The sequence below is a fragment of the Carassius carassius genome, chromosome 33 (assembly GCF_963082965.1).
Source record: "Carassius carassius chromosome 33, fCarCar2.1, whole genome shotgun sequence".
Taxonomy (NCBI): Eukaryota; Metazoa; Chordata; class Actinopteri; order Cypriniformes; family Cyprinidae; genus Carassius; species Carassius carassius.
In genome coordinates, this window is record NC_081787.1 from 27,644,745 (window position 1) to 27,660,303 (window position 15,559).

The 15,559-nt window shown below is 38.1% G+C and overlaps 1 protein-coding gene across 2 annotated transcripts in view; it reads right to left on the reverse strand.

Moving 5' to 3' along the window:
- Positions 1-15,140, reverse strand: part of LOC132114045 (neuroligin-3-like) — a 206,469-nt gene extending 191,329 nt beyond the window's left edge. Inside the window, exons 1-2 of one of the 2 annotated variants that reach the window (XM_059522171.1) lie at positions 14,598-15,140; positions 12,680-12,739 (exon numbers count right to left, since the gene is read on the reverse strand). In XM_059522171.1, the coding sequence (XP_059378154.1) occupies positions 12,680-12,739; positions 14,598-15,066 (529 nt within the window). In that variant the 5' untranslated portion in view covers positions 15,067-15,140. The remainder of the gene's footprint in view (positions 1-12,679; positions 12,740-14,597) is intronic. The other variant, XM_059522172.1, reaches the window with a different exon arrangement.
- Between the last annotated feature and the right edge of the window lie 419 nt (positions 15,141-15,559).

The following is a 15,559-nucleotide window of genomic DNA, read 5'->3' on the forward strand; positions in this document are numbered from 1 at the left end:
CTGTGAGAAGAGGGGAGGGAGTGTGTGTGGCACTGGCAAGCAGGAGAGAGAGAGAGAGGGCGAGCAATCTGTCAGTGGCCCATGTCGACCCTCTCACTAAAATATCAGGGGTAAAACGGACATACACGATTGCATTTTTTAAAAGTCCAATAAAATACACTTAACGTCTGTTTGTCCTTTTAAAAGTAACCGAATACCCTGCTACATAATATTAGATTAACCGTGTGACGCGAACGAGTGTTCAGTGCATCAGTTGATCAGCTGATCGATTCAAATCTGCGTTCGCTGGCACTGAGCCACACACAGCGCTGTCATATATCACAACTATTCAGTGTTTTCAACCACATCATCTTTATTTTAGGTTTCAGGCATTTCAATGCACATTGCACATAAGTAGTCGACTACTAGCAAAATAATACATTTATCGATTCAACACACTGATGTCTATGGACGCGGCATAGTCTAATCCTTTCAATTACATTGACGACATGTTTTAGTCACATCAGGTTACACATTGTGCTAAATGTGTGCGTAAATGCTATAACGTTTATTCAAAATTCTCCAACTTCACCGGCCACTTACTTTCATGTATTTTGGGAGAAGTGAATGAATCGACCTGTTGTAAATCCGACTCTCTGAACTGTGGCACACCATCTCGCATAAGATCAGCTAACATGATCATTATAAATGTTTTTAAATGCCAAAGCACTCCTCGAGAACGATGCTTGCAACAAACAGACGATAGCCAACCAACCGCCTGCAGCCACAGTAGCCTATAGTCCTGGCAGCATCGCGGGGAAAGTCGTGCAACACACCCGTACTTTTACACCTCAGAAACAAACAATCGGGACTCATGAACGCATCTCGCGGCGATCTCACAGTTTGACATTGGAGGGCAGCACGTGCCGCCGGTGTCATGAATAATTAAGATACAGTGTCTTCTCATAGGATATGAAAACTCAGTCTCATTAATAATTATGAAACACTGATGCGTCATCGCACTCACAGTGCACGGCTACGTCACTGCCTGTGACGTGGACACGATGAAGATTTTAAACCCGGAAGACGAAAAAAGCGGAAAAAAACTAAAATTTAACCATTTTAACCCTACTATTAAATCTAACAGATACTAACATTGTCTTCAATGGTGTTCAAAACACATACCTCTGTTAAAATCTCAGAAAATTTGGTTTGGGGTTTCGTGACGCTTTAAATAGCCAGTAACAGCCACCGCTGTATGGCCTGTTTTTTAACTACTTGCTTGAAGAAAAAATATAAACTTAAAAATAAATAAATGGCTGAATCGTTGTAAGTGAACGAAGTGCAGTCAATTAGAAAATCCTCTCGTTGGTTGCCGAGGAGTGAATCCAGCTCGCTCGCCCAACTATTACAATGGTCAGTCTATAATCCCACCCTCTCTGAAGCGGTACTAAATGCAGTGGAAAAGCAAACCGAGCTAAAGTGAACCGAGTCGCGCCAAGTGAAAAAGCAAAGCGAGCTGAACCGTACCAAGCCGTTCCATGCAGTGGAAAAGCAAACCGAGCTAAAGTGAACCGTGCTGAGCCGAGTCGCGCCAAGTGGAAAAGCAAAGCAAAGCGAGCCGAACCGCACCGCGCCGAGCCGTACCAAGCCGTTCCATGCAGTGGAAAAGCGCCATATGTAATTTCATCTGCCGGCCCAGAAAGGTTAGTAAAGACAAGGGATACTGGTACTGCAAAAATACTGGTATTATATTTTAAACGGTACAAAATCATAATTTTGCTCAATTCGGTATTTAATGCGCTGCTATTTCGAAGATGAACTGAAACTCGGCATAGCGTTGCCTCACAGAACTGAGAAATATATCTATTATCTACAGAAAAACGCTTGAAATCATACTTTTAAACAGAACAGTTCAAAACAAAAGAAAACGATGTAATCCGTATGAAATGGGAATTTCTCTCTAGCGCGTTCACTGCAAAGATCGCGAGTCAGCATCGTCAACTTCATCTTTGCAGGAATTGCAGCCGACACAGAAAACCCTTGTTCATTAATAAACAATTAAAATGTCTCCTTGCTAGGGCTGTGCGATATAAAAAGCCTATCGTTTCATATTATGCCATATCGTTTATAGGGACGTCCCGCGTGACGTCACGCCATTTGGAGCAGCCATTTTGACGGTCCAGAAAATGCTAAACCGTCAGTGATACTACAGCTCGTCGCGAAATATTCCTATATCATGCCCGAGAGCGATGCTGTGCTGTTGGATGCGATCAGATACGTGATCATACAAAAGGAATATCTTTATACCGTATCCCAAAAGGAACAGACCGGAGAAACAAGTGGTAGGCGGCAGTAAACAGGCAACAATCTGGCGTTGTGTTCAGAATATCTGTCATCATGACAGTAAATAACAATGGGTCTAAATATCATGTTTTATTGCTAAATAACTTTGCAGTCAAGTTTACATTCATGTCAGTTGTTTGTGATATAAGGTACAATAAGTAAAATGTAAGCAAATTATAAAACTGCATATGCAATAAAGTTTAGATGAAATTATACAATGTTACTTGACTTTTTACATCTATTCAGTGTTGTCCATGACAACATCTAGTGTTAAATAACTTGTGCATACTACACATCCGGACTCGTGATACCGATAGCCTGCTAAGCTTTTGTATGCTTTTAATGAAGCTCCGGTAGCGTGATGGGAATAATGCTGCGTTCCAGGCAGGGTTTTGAACACGTAAATCACGACTTCAAAAACCACGACTTACTACTGGTAACTGGGAGTACATCAATCTACGGGTTCACGGATGGGAAGTCACGGGTTTGACTGCCGTTCCAGTGCACTTTCACGGGTATAAGGTTAGAAAAACACAGGTTGAACACAGCATAAGCTTTTGTATGCTTTTAATGAAGCTCCGGTGTAGCGTGATGGGAATAAGGTAACGTTAGCTGTAAATATCACCAAACTCAATGTCAGGAAGTTTTTCTACACATTTAATGCCTGTAAAAATAGTTGTGATGCTTCATATGGATCTATGATTCCTAATTCCTTTATCTTCCTCTTGTATCTTTTTGTGATGCTATAATAAGTGCGATGACATGACGTGAAGAGCTGACGGCCGCTGCGCTATTAATAGATGGTGGGGAAAAAAATTTGATTCTGTTCAATATCAAGATATTTTGCGCACGTAATTATATCAATACTGTAGTGCAAAATATTGCAATATTTAGGCTAATTATAATTTAAAATAATTATACTTATAATTATACTATTAGTATAATAATATAAATTTCCCCCTAACCCCTATTAATAGATCCATTGCCGCTGAGTAGCTGACGGATGTATTCCTTCAAAATGGCTGACGCGTGGCTAGGGGTCACGTGACTGGGAGATCCCTATATCGTGGTGTCGCAAAAAAACATTGTTTACGGCGAATCATTTGGATGACTGCAATCTTTCACGCCACCATGGGGATGCAGGCAGAAACGTGAATAACAGCATGAATGAAGGGGTGACAGAACCGGGTGTTTCCGAGCAGGAGAAGAACCAGCCAGAACAAAGCGAGGAGCTCGTTCCTAAGAGGGCTAGATGGTTTGGTTAACTTTCTATTTGTTGTATTGACCATTTTAGGGTGGTTTGGATAAATAAACGCCAGTCTCAAAGACCTGGTCTGTTTTTTAGTTTCGGTTTGTATGTAATCTTCTAAAACCCGTCAGATCGTCCGTATAAGCCAGTTCTGTGGTGCAGATTGCGCGCATCTGGGCGGGAGCTGTTAGCGCGAGCAAGGCAGAGTTAGCGGAGCCGGAGAGAGAAGTGGAGGAGAGCGTTTTACAGCCTTCATTCTTTCTTGTTGATGTGTTTCGGGCAACAAGTTCATAGGCTCGATGGATATTACCAGTAATGTATTGTTCAGCCTATGGCTGTCACATCGTTTCGTTTTTTTATGCTGCCAATTCTCTAAAAGGTTAGCTATATTAAATGTACATTTATTTGTCTCAAATTGTCGTTATGTAGGCTATATACTGACTTCACCCTGTGCTGCCTGCAATATACATTTAGTTTTACATTTATTTAAAGAAATCAGCTGGTTGATTTCAAATTGATGATGTTATCGGATTTTCAGGTGATATTCTCAATTCATTCAGTTAACGGACGCTCTGAGGTAAAGTGTTCAGACTGCAGACTAAGCAACGATTGTATTTAATTGTACAGTACAATCATAACAGTACAGATATTATCTTAATTCCATAATCTCCTACCGTCCTTCGGATTAGGCCTGCCGCGATAGACGGTGTTGACGGTGTTACCGGTTTTAAGCCCCATCACCGGTTACATCACTTTCCCACCGTGACACCGTCTTTACTTTTTTTAAGTAGGCTATTCGTTTTTGCTTAAATATTTATTTGAATTAAGTAAAAATAATAATTATCAATTATTTAGTTCAGAAGAGAGCATACATTATAATTAAAAACTGAACTGCGCGTCACGTCACAGATCAGCACGCATCAGGAGTCAAATTCCATTCAGCACGATTGGAGATGAGAACGAGTCAGACTACAGAAAAGGGGGTTGCGACGTTCATCTGTTATAGGAATAGGACAACTTAGTTTGAATAAACGAGCAGACACTGATTAGCTACTTTCTCTACGTTTATTCAAAATTAACAGCAAGACAACTAGCAGTGAATGTGCTTTCCATTAAATGAATCACACAGTGAACAAAGCCGCACCCGCCCGCCATCCGCTGAGTGTTCTGCGGTCTGTGGACGATGCAATGCTCTGCTGATGCGAGCCGCAGGAAAGCCCTTGTCTGTTCTAGAAAGCATGCAGCAAAGATATTTAATGCTAATGCATGAGGCATATATGCCTACGCTGAGTTTCATTCATTTACGAGGAGATGCGCAAGTGAACGCGGCGAGCTGGCGCCTCATGTCACGGATGTCTGCTATATTTGCTTTTTATTTATTAAATACATCCAAATAGTTTATGAAACATTTATTAAAATTAAGATACAATTTGTACGAAACGAATTTCGTTTTAAAGAAAGTCTTTCTACAGAGCTAAACTTAACCCATTAAGACCGGATCACACATCTGTGTGTTTTTACCTTTAAGACCTGATCACGCATCTGTGTGTTTTTACCTTTAAGACCGGATCACACATCTGTGTGTTTTTACCTTTAAGACCTGATCACGCATCTGTGCGTAGTCACCATTAAGCCCGGCAACTGCATCATTTTGAGCGGTGTTGTCTTTTTCAAGGAACATGGACAATTATATGCACTATGATTGGCTGAAGTATTCTTGGGGTGAATGACAGAGATGCTTAGGGATTTTTTAAAAATTATAATTTAGTAGGCTTTTGACAAATTTTGACCAATATTTCTGGAAACCCTTAGGTTTTGGGAGGGGGTTCAATGAAAAGTACTTTTTAGCAGGCGTTTTAGGCCTAAATGGGTTAATGAAGTGGTAAAAATCATGTCTGACAATTAGGGATGCACGATATATCGGCCGCCGATATAACATCGGCCGATATGGTCTTTTTTTTCACATCGGTATCGTTCCGATGTCAAAATAGGGCCGATGTTAACAGGCCGATAATCATTCATGTGTATTTGACGTGAGTGTGGGGGCGGGGATAATGTGCTGAAGCAGGTGCTGGAGGCGCAAAAAAGTCAAAGTCAGTTTTTGAGCATTTACAGTCACCTGACTTAGAAGACGAGGTGTGTTTGAGGTCCATGTATAGCTATGCAAATAATAATTATTTTATATTATTTTATTATAACATTTAATTGGCTATATTTAGAAGACACTTTTATCCAAAAAAGGAACAAAGCTGAGTGTGGAGCGCGCACTGAATGGCAGGGAGGTGCGGACTCGAGAACACTTGCATTGAAATTTCCTATCAACAGTGGAAACAACTTAAAATACTCTATCATTTCTGGTCATACAGAAAATAATAATACATTACTCGCAACTAATTTTATTTGTGTAAACTCACAATAACAAGAAAACGTTGTGCTTTCGTAAAATAAAAGAAAACAATCAGACGCGCTGCGCGAGAACTGAAACGAAATATCAGCTTTAAAGCTTGAAATGTCCACTTTACAACGAATCGAATTCAAATTCGAATCGAAAGCTAATACCTTCTGTTTATGTAATCTGTATGAAAGGAGCATTTCTCTCTAAAAGCGCATCTGCTTATATATAGTTTATTGATAATATTATGGCTCTTCTAATTCAGCGCTGCAGGAAAAAAATAATTCCAGGTTCTAATTTGGCCTTAGAAAACCAGTAAAATCGACATGTTTTCCATATTAATTTGTGAATATTTTAAATGTTTAATAAAGTGGCAAAAAGTCATTAAAAAAATCTGAAAATTCGTCGATATTTACTTTTTTTGCGCAGCAGTTGGTGTAGCCAGTTCAAATTAAAATGTTGGTGTTCAACTTTGCGTTTTTAAAAGACAACCGTTCATTTTTCCTTTTGCAATTACGGGTTAAAAAGGGAAAAACGAATGGACACAAGTAGCCTACATGCAGGGTGCGATTTGCCGGGGGAGATGCGTGATTTCCCCATTTCTGGTCATGTATCCGTGCCTCTGCTTAATTATTTTTATCCCCGGTGGGGATACATTTATCCCCCCGTCAAAGTGATCAGTGCTACGTACACTACGAGACGGATCACAAACGGATCCGTGATTTGATTAAAGACAATTTTATTTTAAAATGCGCTTAGTCTGGCTCTGATATTGAGCGTCTGGCGCGAGTGATTTCAAGTCAATGTAAAGACGTGTATACACGCGTCTAGATGTCATGCAGCGCGAATGAGGCGCGGCAAAAAAAAAAAAGATCATCCTCCCCTGTTTTTTTTCACAAATCGCACCCTGCCTACATGGATCGTTTGGACAGAATACGAGACTTCTTTATTAAATTCATAAAAGAAACCTAGCCTATAGGAATACTGGATTCTAAACCTCAAAGAAATGCCACAATCAAAGCCTCGGAGCAAAAATGAGGGCGAAACACGCAGTATAAGAGTCTTTCCCTGCCATTAATGCTTGGATAACACGCCACGTCTCCTTCCATTAATAATAACAATAATGTCTAATGCGGAGGCTGTGATATTATATAAACCAAGTGAGTTAGATGTTTATTGAGAATACTCAGGGTTGGCTTATTCATATGTGAATTCAGGACACACTTGTATCTTTTATAAAAAAATATTTTTATATAAATATTTATTTTTTCTTCTGAAAATTTGATGACATATTTTGCACACGTAAAGGTGCCCAATATCAGTAAATTCTGAAAATAAATTACAAAAGTAAAAAAAAAAAACGTGTTTTGGAAAATAGCTCTTTATTTGATTATTATAAAAATGTGTTTTCTATACAGAGATATCGACATCGGTAAATATCGGTATCGGCCATAACAGCAATATTAATATCGTTTATCGGTATCGGCCAAAATTTTCACATCGGTGCATCCCTACTGACAATTTAGCCTACAATGCACTAAGTGAACGTGGCGCGCCGGCCTCCATGTCAGTTATTATATGATCTGCTATTGCTATATTTGCTTTTTATTTATTAAATAGATGCAATTGGTTAATGAAACATTTATTAAAATTAAGATACAAATTTGTACAAAATGAATTTCGCTTTAAAGAAAGGCTTTCTACAGAGCAAAACTTAATGAAGTGGTAAAAAATCATGTCTGACGATTTACAAAACAAAACTTCATTAAGTGGTAAAAACCATGTCTCCTGATATATTGCGCATCTTATGATCCTATCTAAAAAATTTAAATATTTTTTTGCTAACACGGTTTTGGCTGTTATAAAGTTCTAATAAAGAGGGACAGTGTGAGGTGCACATGCACTGATGCAGATGCATTATCAGAGAGTTGGTTTTTCTTTGTCCATTCAAGCAATTGCCGCTCAATTGCCAATTATTTCGAGTGAAAGTATAACGCGCACGTATTTAAAAGGCCTACAAGCCAGTGCAGTTCGGCGATTTGGGAAAATAAAAGCCCGGGCTATTATTTGAGGTTTTACAGTATATCGTGATATATATCGTTATCGGGATATGAGATTTTGGTCATATCGCCCAGCCCTACTCCTTGCTATATTTGACATATTCATAATCATTACTTTTGCTGGTACTTTGTGACAGCTTTTAGGTGCTTTATTGCCTTACACGTTACATGGACGCGTCACCACTGCATCAGCACAGAAAACATGGAGATTTTTTTTTTTTTTGAATACCGATTTGTGGGTAAAAAATTGTGCATTTCATATGATTTGTTTTGAATTGTTCTGTTTAAAAGTATGATTTCAAGCGTTCTTCTGAAGATAATAGATATATTTCTCAGTTCTGTGAGGCAAGGCTATTCGTGCTGAAGTTCAGGCGCCGGCGCCTCCGTGTCGTGATTATCATCTGCTATAATATATACTTATTATTTATTAAATCCAGGCAATTGGTTGATGAAACATTGATTAAAATTAAGATACAATTAATACAAAACGAAATTAACTTTAAAGAAAGGGTTTGTGCTTGTTTGAGGTCTCTGTGAAAGTTTTAAAGCATGCTTTTAGTGCCGCGGGCTGAAGCCAACTTGATGTTGAATGCTCCGAGCACGTTATAAAACGTATTCTTAAAATAGGCTACACATTTCTGTTTTAATAAATGCTCATAGTAAATCATAGCATATTGCCTAAAACATAAAAAATAATCAGTGATAACCTACATTTGCGACCCATTAAAAATGAGGGTCGCAAAGGCATTTCAAACGGTCGCATAGCCTATGTGACCATTTTGGTCGCAGTGTAGTTCCCTGAGCATGTTACCATTACGGTACTTTATGCAATGCATTAAACTAATATGAACCCAAACAGTAACCAAACCAAGAGGAATGAAATTCTATAGATGTTGATAAAATGTTGAAAAAAGATATTAACCTATTTTTCAAAATTAAATTTAATCTTCTTTATGTATGTTCCCTGACTGTGTAGATTTTTTGTGTTACATTTTGGACATTTGGTACTGCAGAGTTTTTAAATACAATGGTTTCAATTCACTTAACTTTTAAGGCTGGTTATTTGTCAACTGTGGTATCGATTTAGTATCGATACCGAGGTATTAGATTCTGGTATCGTACCGAAGCTAAAATTCTGGTATCGAGACATCCCTAGTAAAGACATCGTTAAAATAGTCCAAGTCTACAGTGGCTCAACCTGAAGTTTATTAAGCGACGAGAATACTTTTTGTGCAGAGCAGCTGAGGCTGATGGAGGAACAGGAGGCGGCTGCGGCGGCTTCTGTAGCCGAGGGTCGCGGACGAAGAGCTCGTGGCTCTGACTGAAGGAGTGAGACAGCTCTCAGATTTAATCAAAAATATCATAATTTGTGTTCTGAAGATGAACGAAAGTCTTACGGGGTTGGAACAACATGAGGACGAGTAATTACTGACAGAATTTTTATTTTTGAGTTAACTAACCCTTAAACTCAAAAGGTAGGTCACAGAAAACGAACATAATTAAGCTTAACAAAGAAAACTTAACAGAATACTTGTCTAAAAAACAACAACTAAAACCCCCAAGATTAGAGGCTAAGATATATTGGTAACACTTTACAATAAGGGTGCACTAATAAGCATTAATTCATGCTTAACTAATGCATAGATAATACTGAATTAATCAGTATTAATACTGAATTAATGTACTAATAATGATTATCGAAGCTATCCATTAATGATTGCCTCATTAGCAACTAATGAAGAGTCTGTCTGGTTAATATATTAGTTCATATATTAATTGTTATTAATTAAATATTTAATTGTGGATTAATTCCATAATCACTTATTTTATTAACTAATAGTGTTAATTAATTTGTTAATTACCACAATGAACCTAATATGCATTAATACATGATGAATTACAGCATTAGTAGTGTGTCAATTACTACAATTAGGCTACTAGATGATGAGTTAATAATGATGTGCCTCAACAAGTAAAGTCACAACATAATGATTGTTAGCTAATGATTAATTAATCATTAATGACCATCACTAGAGTTTATAAAAGCTGTTTATTAAACACTGGTTTCCAATTTTTTTTTTAGTAATTGACACACTACTAATGCTGTAATTAATAATGTATTAATGCTTATTAGTTTACCTGTATTATCTGGAAGTTGAAATAAGGCCTTGGCTCATTGTGGTAATTAACAAATTAATTAACACTATCAGTTAATAAAATAAGTGATTATGGAATTAATCCACAATTACATATTTAATTAATAACAATTCATATATGAACTAATATATTAACCAGACAGACTCTTCATTAGTTGCTAATGAGACAATCATTAATGGATAGCTTAGATAATCATTAGTAATACACTAATTCAGTATTATCTGTGCATTAGTTAAGCATGAATTAATGTTGATTAGTGCACCCTTATTGTAAAGTGTTACAGAGATATTTACTCCTAACACCATTAACAACTCCTTTACTACTGGTTTAATGCAGTACATCACTTATATGGTTAACATAGGATGTTAGGCTAAAGCATAAAAGCAATATCTATGTAAATCTCTTTATATCTGAGATAATTAAACATAAAATACATTTTATTAATTACAGTGGCAAAAGTTGAAGACATCAATATTTGTATACAGGTTATTCGAATATGAATAATATAAAGGCTGTAATATATCAACTATGAATAGTTTGCAAATTATTTGTAAGGACTTTATTACTACTTACTATAATGAAATAATTATACAAACGAAGATAAAGACTTGCCGTGTATCTTGAGTCTTCTGGAGTAACTGAGTTTTGAGTTGAGCAGCAGCAGTTCCCCTCCCCCACCGAGAGCGAGAGTGGGGGAGGGGAACTGAGGGAGCTCGTTCACTCGCACGTCAAGAGATTTTGGCTGAGCAAAGCAAAGTCAACTCCCCCATTCGACGTTAAAATCATTTATTAAAAGTAATCTATACAAAACATATTTTCGAATTCTTAACAAAATGAGGTATTGAATGTGTTGTGCCACTTCTCAAATGGTCAACTACCAACAAACTTAGCTACACTTGTTTAAGTAATTAGTGCCTCTAAGTTTATGTTTTAATGAAGAGAAGAAAAGTTTCGGTTATTGTTGTCATTCTTAATAATATTGTTGATTTGACCATATAAGAACTGAACTGAGCTGGACGACGACATCAATGCTGTTTAGATAAATTAACTAAATAAATAACTTTACAAAATTAATTAATCAACACTGAACTTAACTAAGCTGGACAATGACATTATTTTCTTATAGAGCTGCTGTAAGTTACATCCAAAACGAACTTTTGCATAATTTTCCTGTTATCTGTAACGTTAAAGCTTTTTTTGAACGAGCTCTTTGTAAGCACTCATCAATTAAGCTGACTAAACCTCTCCCCTCCCCCACCCACCGATAGCCTACATATAAAAACTTGAACACTAAATTTAACCATGAAATAACACGAACGCAAGTGTCAAATAAATCGACAGTTCATATTTAATGATTTAAAACATACTTACTTCGTCCTTTAATCTGTTTCGGTCGTGTCTCTCCTCGCAGGCTCTGTGATGTTCACGCAGCCGCTTCAGTCTCCGTCGAAATCGATCAGTCATCTTCTTTCTAATCACGTTTAGCGGAGAGCGCGCTCCTCTGATATATATACTCCACGTGACGTAATGTGGCGCAAAAAAGCATAAAATCCACACTATTCACTGTACATACTACATCGCTGTTAGTATGCAGCTAGTTGAAAATCTAGTGCATTTGAAATTTATTTGTGTGGCAGTTGTTGCTGAAATCCAAACATCGTATATGTACTGTTTATTCACGAAAGACTACTGTGTAATTGTGATATATTTATATTAGAAATACATAAATCAATACAGTTTTTTAAAGATATGTATTTTTTCATTGGCCATGGCCAGCTATCAATCAATCACAAAAATAACCAAACCATCCAATCAAAAACCCAGAGTTGTAATCTTCCAACCAATAGAAAATAGGCTGCAGCACACGCCATTATCCTTTAGGGGGAGCTCAGGAGAATGAAGAAAACACAGTTTTGTCATGATTTGAAATTGAAATGAGGACATCTGATAAATTTGCATAGCACAATGCCTAGCACCCCTGGGGTCTAAATTGAGCAAAATAAAGTGAGGACCACAATTTTGTCCTCACTTTACCAAAAGGTCCTCACTTATGAGGTGTTTTGTCACATTTTGGTCCTCACTAGTATAGCAACACAGACACACACACACACATACACACACACACATATATATATATATATATATATATTAATCTTTTCAAATTAAATGACAAAATATATCAATAAGTAAGTAAATAAATAAATACAAACACAAATGCTACCGTTTCATGAGAATGACTCTTATATAAACCAGTATAACTGGACATTGTCTACATACACACTGTATAGCAATTTGAAATAGCACATATTCACCAAAAATAAATACATAAATAAAAAATATTAACATAAACGATGTTGAAAGAAATATGCAGGCATTTTCAGTGTTGCTCTGTGCACAAAACTCTGTAGTTGATGGAGATATCCCATTGGTACATGAGAGGACGTACCAGTCGCTCTCTTCTCTGTATATTGCTCCAATGTTGGCTTGCTTACATACCTCCTTTTCTACATATTTTCTTGTTGGGTTTTCTGGCACATTCCTTGGATATTCTTTTGACTGTAAAATGAATAAAAGACTACAAAATAACATAAGGCTCTGGAAGAAACGTTTGAGGAGAACATGCACAACGTCACTCCCCCTCCCCACAAGAACAACAAAGAGTACCTGACCAGAACTTTAGCTGGGGTATTTTGTCTTTTTGGAAGAAAATATTCCCAAAAAGGTGGAATTGATTTGCTGCACCCTGGAACACAGGAAGCCTAGTTTCACATGCACTGCTATATAAGACCCTTTAAAGCACAAAATAAACTCTTCCTCATCGCAACCCCAATGCACCGCTGCATCACTCCATGTTTTGCATGAGAAATGCATGGATATTTTGCACAATACACCAAATGTGCTTTCAGAACAGATGCAGAGAATTGCTGTAAGTGTGCTCTACAACCTTTAAGTCTATTTTGGTTTTATGACTTACTGTAAGATAGATTTCAAATCCAAATAGGTTAGGTAGCTTTTGATCAGACAATTAGGTCTGTTCCAAAACATAGTGCCCTACCTGGACAGCATTTTACTGCATGCAGCAAAGGCAATAACGTTATGCTGGCTTCTTGGATATCTAATTATGCCTAAATTAAAATTCAGCAATGCATCTATCCTGAACAGTGAAGGCAATCCCAGAATGTACTGCACTGAGCTCACTGAAAAATGGTGGAGTCCAATATTTGTGTCTACTAGGCCTTATTTTACTTAATAGAGTACTGTGTAATTAGCTTAGCAACTTGAAAATGTTAAACTCAATTGAAATCAATTGCCAAGTATCCCATGCATTATCTGTGTGCTAAGGTTCCAAATCAGTCACTTGTGAGGCTGCATTTCAGTAAGGAACAGGGGATGTGTCAACCATTTTTAGAAATGTCAGCCATTTTTAATGCCTGCCTTCTTTTTGGGAGATGCTGTAAACATTATATTTTAAACGTTTTGTTTTGTTTGGGTACAAAACAATAATAATAAAATGAGCTGACCAAGCCTCTGGCAACCGGCAGCGACGGTTACACAAACATTACTTGGTTATCCTACTAAAGCTATCACCGATCTATTTAAAAATAACATTGTCTTGTGCCAGTTGACTCTATTTTAAATTGATATAGCTCTTTCCATGCCCTCATAATGAACTTTACGCATTCCTAGAATAAAAGTCTCTGCTTTCCTTCAAAGTTTTCTAGCATACTCTAGCATGTTTGCGTCTTTAGAAGGCGACTCACTAGGTTTTGGAACAGAGTTAGCGTTTTATGCTTTCAAATCTGTAAGAGTTGTAAGAAAGACTCTTTGTGCTGGGGTGATATTTGCGAATGCAAATGTTCAACTTGATCACCGAATTTGTTTAAAGATCTTAAATTCCTCAAGACAGGCTTTGAACATTAACAGAAGAAAGTGGGACAGTAAAGGGTCTTACATGGTTAGGACTGATGCCACAGGCCTCTTGTATTCCAGAACATTTTTGCAACTCTACAAAAGGCTCATTCTGGCATCAAGCAAGCTAATCTCAGATCGTTAATCCCAAGAACAGTCAAGACAGTGAGGAGAGGGAGGTGCACCAAGATCATTACATCCAAACTTCATGTCAGATTAGAATCTGAGCTCTTACAGTAAAAAAGATTACTTTCTTCTAGCTTTCTTTCTGTCTTTCTTTCTTTTTGGTTTGCTCTCTTGAACAACACAAAAGAGGAACCCGTAACAGTGGCATGGAAGGGAAGTTGATGGAAAGACTTCATGGCAGATCAAGTCAAGATGAGGAGTGGAAATGGTAAACACAGACACGGCATGCGCCGGACAACAACTCATGCTTCAAACACAGGAAGTGACAGAATGTAATAGCGAGATGCTATTTTTTCTTTGTTATACCCGACACACTCACCATCCTCCGTTGGAACATAGATGTTTAGATACAAACAATCCTCGTTTTGATCTTGTATGTAAGTGGCAACTATATCCAAGTTAAAGGTGAACCAGATTGGCATCATGATCTCCGGAACGGCGTTGTGAATGTTTTGCGGGCACACCGGCGCGAAATGAGTGGCGTTTTTGATCCCCGACCAAGACAAGGGTGGCTCAGGAGGAAGGAAGCGTTTCTCCCCCACAGGTGGGGCAGCGTACGGCACGCCAAGATACTGGTCCACTGGTCCCAAGATCTCGCTGGGCAGAGGAACACGTGCACCTCGTAATTTCCCATACTGCATATTCACGGTTGGGTGGTAGCTCTGTCCCCTGATGAGCGTCACACTCCAACAAAAAATCCATATCCACAGAGACACATTGTGAGCCCTGCCACTGCAGCAGTCCTGCTGGTGCAAAACGAGACGTTTTTTGCACACCGCTAACCACATGGTCTGTGAAAATGGCCGCTGCTGCTCGATGCTGATGTATGCCGAGAAACTCTTCCAGCAAGTGTCTCCTGCCTTCAGACTCTCAAACTCAGCCAGATTACTCCTGTCATTGGAGAAAAACACATACACGCTCTCTGGTCCCCTCTGGAGAAGTCCTCATTCACTGTGCAGTGTTATCTTCAGATCCACTCTCCTGCAGGAGAAAAACAAAACAGGAACATTTTGAATGGGACCATGTATAATTCTTTTGGCTTTTCTGTATGCGTATAGAATGGCACCCATAAAATAAAATACAAGGTACAGTTGTTTGCCTGGCGCTGCACCAATATACCTAAACTCGCTAGTTCAAACTTATGTGCCCTCCAGAAGCTTGCGTTCTGCAAGTGAACGATACCTTGTGGTGCCATCCCAAAGAGGCACAAAATCACTATCACAGACCTTTTCCTGGAATGTTCCCAGCTGGGGGAATGACCTCCCTGTCTCAATGTGAACA